A 12,616-nucleotide genomic window follows, 5' to 3' on the forward strand; every position below is an offset into this window, starting at 1 on the left:
GCAGCGCCGAGCATGGGTCTCCCGGGACGCGGCGCTGTCACCCACCGCGGCTGCGCGCCAGGGGCCCCCACGCGCAGCTCCTGCACGTGGTCTCGACACAGGCGGCGGGGCTGGGGGAGGGGAAGGCTGCGCGCCCGGAGAAGCCACCCCGCGCCCCGCCGCGCCCCCGCCTTGGGAGGCAGTCTGCAGCTTTCAGTCCTGGGCTAGGTGGGGTTTTAGTCCCAAACGGGCTGCCCCCCAGGGGTGCAGCGCCCAAGCCCTCAACGCAGAACAGCATGCTGGGGACACCCCTGTGGATGCTCAAGTGCCCCAGGAAAAGAACTCAGAGAAAAGCACAGCGGCGATGCAGTCTCCATAGCAATTCCCTCTCAATGCGCTTTTATGGCTCAGAGTACTTCCCACCAAGAATATTTTAAAAATCGGTGATGTAAATATTTGTGAAGAAATCACATGTCTCGTGGCTGACAAGACTAAATAATAGTTCCGCCGCAGCCTTTGAGAAAGGTCTCAGGTGTATATCACGCACAAGGTCTATTCATGGCCGCCTCCTCATGTTTTCTTGTTGCAGACTGTGATTCCACATAAACGCTTTAAGGCTTCTTTTGTGGGAGGTGTCTGGGTGCGGGGACAGTCCTCAAATAGGAATAGCAGCAATGCGGGGGTGAGACGAAAGCAGGCGATCCTCCTTCACAAGATTTTCCCCACGGGATATACTGTACCGCCCTTTCCTAGTATTGCAAAAAATCACATGGATGAACTTCCCTCTGTTCTGCACAATAAGGAAAAAATGGGCTGGTCAGCAAGGTGAGCCAGATCCACAGGTACCAGCAGCTCAGCAGGTGGTGAGCTGGCACAGAAGAAGAGGAAGGGATTCAGATTGCAGACTTGCTGCCGAAGGGGAAGCTTGCCTTCTTAGAGACTATTTATTGAGCGCCTACTATACACCAGGGCCAGGATTAAGTGGGGGCCCAAGAATTGTCAGGGCAGAAAGAAAAGCGTTCTCCAACTACAACTTCTATCCCGGGTCTTTTATAAGTTCTGGGTATTGAAGGTGGGTGCAGCCATCCTCTTAGGTGGGTGGCTTCTTCTGATATGAAAGGCCCTAAATTTTCCAGGTGGAGGCAGAACGAAACTATCGGTGCATGCAAAGATTTTAATTGAAAAGACTCAAAGTGAAGTGACCATTTACAGGACTATGGGCGGAGTAAGGGAATCAATACGAGTCTTAGCAGTAGTGGAAAGATATTCCCAGCCCTAAAGCTCCAGGAGTAAAGGAAGGGAGCTGAAGTCCCGGAAAGGGGCCCCAGAAAGGCACTCTAACTGCTGAGGAAGCATTGACATCAAGGAGACAGCAGAGGGAAGAAATACCCTGACCTCTCTTGCCACCTTCCCTCCACTGTCCAGTACCTGCTTCCCGTATTTCCCACTACTCAAAACCAACTGGAAGGCAGAGTGCCAGGGAGCCTGGAACCTCCTCAGGGACAGACTGAGTACGGAAGGTGGAGGGCAGGTCCCGGCCAGGGGTGAGATGCAAACAGCATCACCAGTTCGAGCAGGCACTGCTTGCTGCTCTCGTCCCAGGCAAGCTATCTTTCTGAACCTGGCGGCTCATCCGTAAAACATTACCTCCTGAAGAAGTAGCAGGAAGATTAAATGAGGAAAAAAAATAACTTTGGGTTCTTGCAAAGCTCATTTTGTAGGGGCAGTTCTCTAGCCCACTTTTATCCTTTTGAAGTTTTTCCCAAGTGGGTGTGAAGATTTGCAGCTCGCCCAGAACTAGCTCACCAGCCCGAGGAGGCCTTGGAGCTGGGCTGATGCAAGCTGCAAAGAGCTCCTTATTAATGGGACCTGAGAAGTCTGTCCAGGTTCAGCTGCAATTCAGACTGTCAGGGCGTTCCTGGGCTGGCTGCTGAGTTTGTCTGTCCCATGGACCCAGCAGTGAGACGACAGTTCATAACCCAACAGCTCCGCTTTGCCAAAGACAAAGAATGAAAATGTCCCGTGATCCTTTGATTTCCCCCAACAAGAAATATTTTGGAAACACCAGCAACAAAACACAACACACCCTAAGGTAACTGAAAATTAGACCAGTCTTGAGAATAAAAAGAAACAAGTCCCAAGAAATCAGGTGAAAGTAAGTTCGCCATGACTCTCCAGCTCACTCTAGATAAATGAATTATATACAGGTTTAAAACATTCAAAATCACCAGCATTTCAGGAACACATAGTATTGGTAAAGTTTGACCATATAGGAGGGGGAGAAAATCTATAATGCTTATTCTCTTTTTCTGTTATTATAATACTGTCAGTTTTCAAACAAAGGATATGTTGGGGGGGGAACCTAGAAGCAGTTCTTAAATTAAAAAAAATTGTGTGTGGATTCTTTCAAAATTAAAATAAAGTTGAAAAACACTACAAGAACCCTGAACACTTTTAAGAAACTCAGTGTGGAATTGCGGATACCTAGCTTCTACCTTGGCCCCTCTTTGGCCTGGAGCTCAGCCTGTCTGTGGATATCTCCCTGGGAGAGAGTTCTCAAGAATATGAGGACTTAGCTGGGTGTGGTGGCACATGCCTGTATTTGCAGAGCTCAGGAGGCTGAGGCAGGAGGATTGCCACAAATTTGAGGCCAGCCTGAGCTACACAGTAAGTTCAAGTCCAGCCTGAACTATACAGCTGGACCCTGTCTCAAAAAAAAAAAAAAAAAAAAAAAGAATGTGTGGGTTTGCCCTGGGTGACTTTGTTCTTGCTGGTTTAGATAACCATGGCAAATATCTTATTTTGATAGGCACTTATGCATGCAGACAGAAAGAAAAGGAGCAAAAGGAGAAGGAAGAAAGAAAAGAAGTAGATCATACATGCCCTATTCTCCACACAGATCTGGCTTATTTTTGAAACTTCAGCAAGACTGAGAAGCCAAGCTTTGTACCCACTGTAAACCTTGGGCAATGAGGTCAGTATGAACTGTGAGCCATGCACGGTGCACACGCCTGTAATCCCAGCACTGAAGCAGGAGGATTGCAAGTTCAAGCCTAGCTTGGGCATCTTAGCAAGACACTGTCTCAAAATAAAAAATATAAAAAGGACTCGGGATGTAGCGTAATGGGAAGGTCCTGGTTTCAGTCCTCACTATGACATGAAAAAAAGAACTGGGCTGCAAGAAAGCAACTCGGAATGAGCTGTAACACAAGAGCAACAGACAATCATTTGTAGGTCTCCATCCCTCCAGGGCTGCCTGAAGATTTGAAGGGATTACAATATAATGACTAGTTCGTGCTTATTTTATTTCTACTAAGTCTTCCTTCTAAAAAAGCCTCTTAACTTTTGAGACATTTTGTAACATCATGAAAGATGAGCTTTTTCTATTGGTCATTAAAATTTAAGTGACTAACATTCTCTAAGAGTTTCCATGACTAAGGCACTGTTCCCTAATAATGTGAACTTCACAATATTTAGTATTATTGCCCCTACTTTATAGATAAGGAAACTGAGATGAAACCATTCACTGAAGGTACCACAGGGAGTGGGTAGTGGAACTGCTTGGGAATTCAGCCCTTACAGGACATCTATTGATATGTTTTGTTTGTTTATTTTTTGTTTTTGCAGAACTAAGGATGGAACCCATGGGCACTCTGTCTCTGAGGTACATCCCCACCCCTTTTGATTTTTCATTTTGAGACAGGATCTCACTAATTCGCCTATACTAACAGGTGATCCTCCTGCCTCAGCCACCCGAATAGCTGAGATTACAATCATGTGCCACCAAGCTCAGCCTTATTCCTCCTTAGTGGCTGGACTGCCATGGAAATGAAAAGGATGTAAGACAAGGGAAGGAGGGGCTGGAGATTTAGCTCAGCAGCACAGCGCCTGCCTGGCAAGTGCAAGGTCGTGAGTTTGATCCCTGGTACCTGAAAAAAAAAAAAAAAAAGACAAGGGAAGGGCTGGCTGCTAATCCCCTATGTCAAAAAGCAAAACTCATGCAAACAAGGGTGTCTCAGGCATTTAATTTATAGACTTCACTAAGAGGAATCCTGAAAAGTTTCCTACCCAACAAAATATAGGTGACTTTTGGTTAAAATAAAATTGTTGATTATCATCATTCCTTTTGTTAGAACACAAAGAGTGACTCACCTAGTGCCCTTTCCGGCTTAGACGGCTATTTTATACTCTGTGCTAATGTATAAAATCTGAATGTACTTTGCTTGAAATTCTGAATTTTAAAAGCCAGAAGTTTGTTTCCTTATTTCAGTGAATTATTTTGCTATTACCAATTAGATGTATGTGACAGAGAATGTAAGAGCTATTTAAAAGAAACCCGTACAATGTAGGCGGGGTAACTGCAGTCCCCAGGAGGGCAAGCAATTAAATATAGCCTGCAGCCTGAATCTTAGGGTATTTTGAGGCATCTCGTGGCATTGTGCCTGGTTCCTGGGATTCACATGTTGAAAGCTTTTCATGCATTCTTTTAAAATATGTATTTAAAGCTACTCATTCTCCCTCTCAAAACAAATAAAGGAAAGAGCCTTCTGCACAATCTTGCCGGACTCTGATCCAGGGAAGCCAATCACATTTTGCAAGCCTTCAGCTCAGAGCCTCCACTTCTCCTAAGACGGTTGATGACCTGATGAAATCATTACGAATCATTACATCTTTTTCACTGAGGCAGACCATCATGAAGCAGAGCTTAGGAAAATAATGTTTTACTGTTTTAAAAACGTACATATGATAAAAGAGCCAAACACACAAAAGAATATCTACTAAAAAGAGTTTATCTCCTTTCTCCTGACCTATAGACTCCAGGTTTCCTTAGAGGGAAGCACTCTTATCCCTCCCCCCATTCAGTACTGGGGATTGAACCCACAGTCTTCCACATGCTAGGGAAACAATCTACCATTGAGCTACATCCTCAACCCATTTTGGTTTTTGGTTTTTGTTTTTGTTTTGCAGGGGGTGTTTTCCGGTACCAGGAATTGAACTCACTACCTTGCGTTTGCCAGGTAGGCGCTGTGCCGCTGAGCTAAACCCCCAGTCCCCCTTAATCCTTTTTGAATCTTATTTTAAAATAGGGTCTTACTAAGTTGCCCACGCTGACCTCAAACTTGCGGGCCTCCTGGTGCAGCATTCTGAGTGGCTAGGAGGCTTAACATTCTGCCTTTAAATATATAGACATGCGCATGGCCACTATAGATATTTATATTTTATAAGTACATCCTTTTAAGAGATGAAGATTTTGGGATGTTCAAGTCTGTGCTTTGAAGGAAACAAACAGAAGTCAGTGGAAGAGTAACTGGGGGTGAGGTGAGGGAAGGCACCTGATTGAGACAGGACAGCAAGAGGCGACCTCTCTGAAAAGGTGACATTGGAGGTGACCATGAGCAAGAGGTGGTCAGCAAAGTGGAGGTCAGGGTGGAGAGTGTTCCCTGAGCGTGTGCCAGCAATGGAAAACCTAAGGAGGAGGACGGAGCCTGGTGTTGGAGAAAGTAAAAGGTCAGGGTGAAAAAAAAGGAGGAAGGTAGGCTGCAGGCATAGGACATCTTTTCAGCCCAAGGTGAGAGTTTGGGTTTCATTCTAAGGTTTAAGAAGAGAGGTGACTTGTACAGTTTACTTTTCTTCTTTTTTTTTTTTTTAAACTTTTTTTTGTATTGGGAATCTAACTCAGGACCTTGAGCTTGCCAAGCAGTCACTGTGCCACTGAGCTATCTCCCCAGTCTGTAGTTTACTTTTTAGTAGTTTATTGTTAGGTTATTTCCTAAGAAGCCACAACAGTCCATCCCATCCCACATGCTCTTTTGCAAATGTGATTTTGCCACTCCTCCCATCTACAGAGTCTGCCAGAAAAATGTACACACACTTCAGGATAACAAAAATAATAAATGTCTGAAAGCTAATGACCACCACTTTAAGCACCTCTTGGGCCAAAAATGACTTGTATGACTCTCACGATGTCTCAATAAACTTAGCATGAAAATACTTACACACATTTTTCTTTTCCTGAGGTGTGTATACATTTTTTTTGCAGATTCTATATTTTCCTCTTTTTGAATCTGGGCAGCCCCTGTGATTTGCTTTAACCAGTAGAATATAGTAGTGATAGGAACATGGTGCCTCTTGTGAGATAGGGCCGTAAGAGGTATGGCTGCTTCTTTTGTTACTTTTCTGGAGGTTTGAGCTACCGTTATAGTTTATATCTGGTCCCCTCATGACCTCATAGGTGGGGCTTTGGGGAGGTGATCAGGTCATGGGGCCATGATACTCATCAGTGGATTTGTCCACTGATGAGTTTACAGATAAACGTGATATTGGGAGGTGAAGCCTGGTCAGAGAAGGTGGTCACTGGGGCGTGGCCTGGAAGGGCCTACCTCCCTCCCTCCTTCCTTGATCACTCTGCCTCTAACTACCATGCAAATAGCCATTTCTTTTCTGCCATACCACCATGCTGCCATGCCTTGGAGCCAGCCAACTATGGACTCTCTAAGACAACCACCTTGAGAAGAAGTCTGGGTTAGCTTGCTGGAGACGGCCCATGGAAGGGAGGCCCTGAAGCATGCCAGAGCACAGAGTACAGAGGCCCCAGTGCTCCAGCCACCCCAGCCGAGGGGCCAGACATGTGAGAGGCGCTGTCTTGATTTCTCCAGCCCGAACATCAATCAGGAAACAAGTGCAGCTCACTCCACATGGCAGACAGACTTGCTGATCCAGCTGAACCCTGCTCAGCCAACCCACACAACCATGAGCAAATAAAAGGACGAGTCTGTAAAACCATTGAGATTCAAGGTGATCTGTTACACAGAAGTAACTGATGTACGTACCCTGGCTGATACAGGGAAGGTGGGTTGGAGGAACATAAAAGTAGAAGCGGAAATAACATGCAGATGCTACTATAATTGCCCAAAACACAAATGACACAGAACAGTGGAAATGTAGACAAGTGGATAGGTTTGAAATAAATTTTGATGTTAAACAAGATTTATTGATAGTTTTGACAATGGAGGCCAGAGAAAAGCTCTCTCCTAAGCATAGGGTTTGAGCAGTCAGATGTATGGTAATGCTATTTATTAGAATAAGACTTAGAAATAGGGTTAGGGAGCAGGAGGAAATCAAAATCCCTGATTTGTTTTGTTTTTTTTTGACAGGGTCTTGCCATGTAGCTCAGGCTGGCCTTGAACTCACTGTGTAGTCCAGGCTGGCCTTAAACTCATGGCAATCCTCCTGCCTCGGCCTCCCAAGTGCTGAGATTGTAGGTGTGCACCACCACACCTGGCTAAAATCCTTGATTTCTACATTCAGACTACTCCATATTGTTACAAGACAATCTCTCTTAATCCTTAGTTTCTTTGTTATCTACCATGTTGATTTATTTTTAGATTTGATTTAATTGTTAAATTTTGCAGTGCTGGAGACCAAACCCAGGTTCTAAAGGATGGAACGCAAGTACTCAGAGCTGAGCTATAGCCCCAGCCCTATCGTATCCTCTTTGGAATAAATAACAAATTCTTCCAACTGCAAGCCATGAGTGAACTAAAGATGATGTTGTAGTCAGCGTTTACAAGGGGAATAATACAATAATTTATAGAATTATTTTATAATAGTCACACAAAGAGTCATGTACAAAGAGAGTACAAGAAATCTGTCCACACACTAAAAACTCAAAGAATCCAGCTGAAGGCCTGGATCCCATGGCAATGTCCCACATGAGTCCAGCTCAAGATGTAGCTCCCATGACAATGCCCTCCCACGAGTCCAGCTGGAGGCCAAGAGCCCACAATAATGTCTCATGCAGGCCTGTTTCACAGATTTGTGCTGGGAGGGCCCAAAGGTCAGTGGTGGAAGCTAGAAAGTTTGTGCCTGTGGGATGAAGGATCTGTGCCAGCAGCCTGACAGATCTGAACTGGAGCCAGGAAGTGATGCTCAAAGTAAGAACCAGAGCTCCCCCAAAACGTACCACAGCCATCCTCAGTGACAATGAGGTCCTGAGCTCCTCCAATGATGGGAACAGCCAAGTTTCTATCAGGAAAGCCAGCACGACAAGCTTCTCCAGGAGACCGAGCAGTGCACCATCTTCCACTCTGGAGCTAGGAAGCGATGCTCAAAGTAAGGACCAGGGCTCCTTCAAAGTGAACCGCAGCCATTCTCAGTGACAACATCCTGAGGTCCTTCAACAGTGAGAACAGCTGAGTTCATACTAGGAAAGTCAGCATGACAAGCTCCTCCAGGAGAACCAACAGCCCCAGGAGAACCAACAGCTCCCTAACAGCTTTTAACAGCAACTCTTCTTCTTCTCCAGTTCTGCCTCTTATTCTGCTGGCAACAATCCTCATGCGGGCCTCCCACGCCCAGCACCACGCTGGTTCAGTTCAGCTGGATGTTACAAGTTGACCATCAGTTGTCAGTCCACCACAGATGACATTTATGATTACCCAAGAAAAGTCCCAAACTAGTGGGAGGAAATTGCTACCTACAGAAGTAATTTAGTTTGAATTCATATAGACTTTTAAGGATAAGCTTCTGACATAACGATATCAGAACATGAGAGCAGAGAGCTTTCGACAACAGAGTCAGCACAACAGAGGTATTAAGTGTTGCACATGTCTGTAGATCAGTTTGGACTTAGCAGCTCCTACTTTGGCTGAGGTAGTTACACCAACTCATATATTCAATGATGCGAGAAGGCAGACTCTCCAAGATAAACAACTTTATTGAAAATCTACTAGAAACCAGGCACCGTGGAACACATATGCCTATAATCCCTGCTACTTGGGAGGCTGAGGCAGGAGGATTTAAAGTGAGGGCCACCCTGGGCAACTTAGTTGTCCTGTCTCAAAATAACAATAAAAGGGTTGCAGGTATAATTTATTTAGTGGTAGAGTGCCCTAAGATTCATCTCCAGTAACTAAAAAAACAAAAACAAAAAACAAAAACCACACAAATGAAATCCCAAAAAATCACATGTACATTTCATTTATTTTATCTAACAAAAGTAGCAGACACTATCATAAGTTACTTACCAACCATTCTCAGAAATCTTCTAGGAGAAGAATCCTGCCAGGGAACTTCTAGCAAAGATGTTTGTCTTTTGGTAACAGAGGCTGGTAAATTGGAAGAAGCCCCTGATGCACCTTTTTCTAATTTGACCACAGTTGGGTTAGAACATGGTAGTCGGAGGTGGGGAAGCTGTTTTGCAATGATGTGGTAACAGACATTAAATTAAACCCCCACCTCACGAATAGTAGACTAGAAAGAGCAAATGTCCTCTCTTTGATGACCTTGCTGAACTGCTGCACTCCAACCCAGAAATTTCTCACCTCAATTCTCTTTTTTTATCCAAGAAGCTATAACTTTATTAATAATAGAAACAGTACAGATTAGGGGCTGGGGATTTAGCTCAGCGGCAAAAGCGCCTGCCTGGCAAGCAGAAGGTTGTGAGTTTGGTTCCCGGTACCGGATAAAAACCAAAACCAAACCAAACCAAACCAAACAAACAAACAAACAGTACAGATTTCAAGGCAAGTTGCAGTTACTTTTCTGACACATCAAAAAAATCCTCATTTTCAGCTGGTTAAATTGTTAATTCTACAATAAGACATACTATTACTATTGTAAGTAATAGTATTCTTCAAGGCTCAGATTGCCTTTGCTCCTGACTGACGCAAGACTTATACATTTGGTCATGACATCACCAATTCATTCATTCATTTCTTTGTTTATTTAGAGACAGGAAAAAAAAAAATAGAGACAAGTCCCTGGGCTGCTCTTGAACTTTATATTCAAGGAATCCTACCCCCATGTAGCTACAGTCACATACCACTGTGCTCATATAATCAATTCTATCTTTAACTTTCATACCTGATTTATCAACTTTTTCCTCATCATTCCTCTTTTGCACAACTGGCATCTGTGTATTTTTCCTGATTTGGGGGGAGAGGGGAGTATTGGGTGTTGAACCCAGGGCCTTGGCATTAAGCTACATCGCCAGCCCTTCTTTATTTTCCATTTTGAGACACAGTCTCCCTAAATTTCCCAGGCTGGCCTTGAACTTGCAATCCTCCTGCTTTAGTCTCTAGAATATCTAGGTTCCTGAATGTTTAAAGAAGCTTCACCTTGAACTTTGAATTCCTCAGCACCTACTTACTTCTAGCTGTGCTTGATGAAAAAAATTCTTGATCTCAGCATCACTCAAAACCATACAGGAATCTAAAGCTTGGCTCTTGTGGACACCTGGGTTTATAAGCATAAAGAGGAAAGAGGATATTTTTAAATTTTGAGATAGTAACTCTAGCAAGCTCCATAACCTGCCAAAGACCCGGTTTGGAAGTAGCCTTCCACACCTTTTTACTTCAACTTTCTTTTGCTTTACTAGCATTCTTCAGAGATTTAAACTGCTGCCACCCCCTGAGCTCCTTGTGTGGTTGCTTGCGTGGAATCTTGTTCTTTGAGCTCTGACCCTGATTCATCATGGAAAAAAGTAAAAGTGTAGTCATTAAGCCACTCCTTCTCCACCTTGTCCACACACAGGACATAATACTACTTGTAAATGGTCAGGGTGCTTACAGGCAGAGCCAACTGGCCTGAACTTTTGTTGCCTCAAGCCCTGCCTAGTTCTCCAACATCTGAAGGGATCAATAACTTGGCCAGGCCTGCAAACTATTTACGGCACATAAGTGGTGGTAGTAAACTAGCTGGGAAATTTTGCTTCAGCTATGAGGGTGGGGTATTCCAAACTTTACAGCAAAACACACCCTAACTGACACAATATACACTCTTTATGCTGGGAGGAGGGATAGATGACACTGGATCACACTTCTGGGGTAAAGTTCAGAAATCATGTCATATTCTAAAGATCCTGCTGAAGGTGTCTTAAAATATTACAGGAGATAATTGAGGCCCCACACAAAAGAGACTTTGCTTTCGCTGCCCTTTGTACTTCTCCCTTCATTCTTGTCCCCATGCATGAAAACCAGTTTTCTGTGCTTTCCTTACCAGATGGCAGAAAATGACTACCTCACCTCCCTGCCCCTGTGATACCCAGGATCCAGCTACCTGGGTTCAAATCCTAGCTCCACCACTAACTAACCATGTGCCCTGGACCAAGTTACTTAACTTCTTGTCTTAATTTCCTCATCTCTAAAACTCATGATAATGTTCTATCGGTAGTTTTTGGAAAGAATTACATCTATTAGACTATAGAACATAATTTAAAACAGTAAGCAAGTAAGTACTATACAAGGCTGGGTATTATTATCTTTGATTACTAGGCAGAAAAAGAAAAAAGCTGATCAGCTGAGTTTGGGCCAGTGGTCCACTCCTGGTCTAATCTCGCACTCATGATTCACATACCTCAGGCACTAGTCTTTCACAGCATCAATCTCAACTGTTATTAAATATCTAATTGAGAGTTAGGCATGGTGGCACACAGCTGTAATCTCAGTACTCTGGGAGGAATACAAGGCAAGGCAGGAGGATCACAAGTCAAAGCCCAGTCTTAGTAACTTATTAAGACCCACGTCAAAAGGAAAAGGAAAAAAAAAAAAAAGAAAGAAAAAGGGAAGCTGGGGATGTAGCTCAGTGCAGAAGCCCCGAGTTCAATCCCCAGAATCATACACACAAAAAATTTGTTTTTGACTGAGGACTAGACTGCAGGATGGCTATGATTTAAGTCTTAAGCCTCCAAACATTTTGAAAGGGGATTGTATTATGGGAATACTAGACTCATCAGTGGATTAGTCCATTCATAAGTTTATAGCTAACTGTGCTGTTCAAAAGGAAGGCCTGATAAGAAGAAGCCACGGGGGGGGGGGGTTGTGACCAGGAGGAGTGTACTCTAGAGCCTGCCTCCTCCCTTTCTCTCTCTGCTTTCTGTCCACCATAGGGTGAACAAATTTCCTGTTTTGGAGCTAGCTGATCATGGACTGAATCCACTGAAACTGTGAACCAAAATAAGCCTCTTCTCTTCTAAGCTTCTAGTGTCAGGTATTTTATCCCAGTGACAGGAAAGTGAATAATACAAGAACCATCCACCATTGCTCACCACTCTAACCTCTGGGATTAGCCCAGTGGTCAGAATCTCCATGAAGTACAATCTCAGAGTGAGTATGCCATTTTAATTGTATTTGATATGAAACATGATAGCTTAATGGTGATCAAGCCCCGATAGATGTGTGTTGGTGGCTCAACGAATGGTCCAAGTTACTATAGCTGGCAGCCCAGCTATATGGCTGCTGAGGTCCACTCTCATAGGTGGGGATGCAATACCTGAGTAGAAACCTCCAAACACATCCACCATAGCCAGGACAGGAGATATAAAGCCAAACAAGTGTCAGGAAGACATAATCAATCACCTGCCTTTATCCTCAGTTTTTGTTTATTTCTGTGGTGTGTTGGGGATTGAACCCAGGACTTTATGCATGCTAAACGTGTTCTACCACTGAGCAATATCCCCAACCCTTCCTTAGTTTGTTAACACCAAATATTGTCAGGTATTAGCATATTTAGGAAAGAAATCCAGACACAAAGGTTGGTGGCCCCTTCTCCCATCTCTGTGAGCCAGTTGTGACCAAAGACATGTATTATGGCTTCTATCTAGATGCCACCTTCATGGGCTCTTTTTTTTTTTTTTTTT

At 44.0% G+C, this 12,616-nt stretch overlaps 1 protein-coding gene across 1 annotated transcript in view; it reads right to left on the bottom strand.

The window, feature by feature from the left end:
* The window catches only part of Rragd (Ras-related GTP binding D), a 43,732-nt gene extending 43,455 nt beyond the window's left edge, over positions 1-277 (bottom strand). Inside the window, exon 1 of the mRNA XM_013510716.1 lies at positions 46-277. Coding sequence (XP_013366170.1) covers positions 46-277 — 232 coding nt within the window. The remainder of the gene's footprint in view (positions 1-45) is intronic.
* Positions 278-12,616: the final 12,339 nt, after the last annotated feature.

Source organism: Chinchilla lanigera, unplaced genomic scaffold (genome assembly GCF_000276665.1).
Source record: "Chinchilla lanigera isolate Chin_1 unplaced genomic scaffold, ChiLan1.0 scaffold00010, whole genome shotgun sequence".
NCBI classification, from domain to species: domain Eukaryota; kingdom Metazoa; phylum Chordata; class Mammalia; order Rodentia; family Chinchillidae; genus Chinchilla; species Chinchilla lanigera.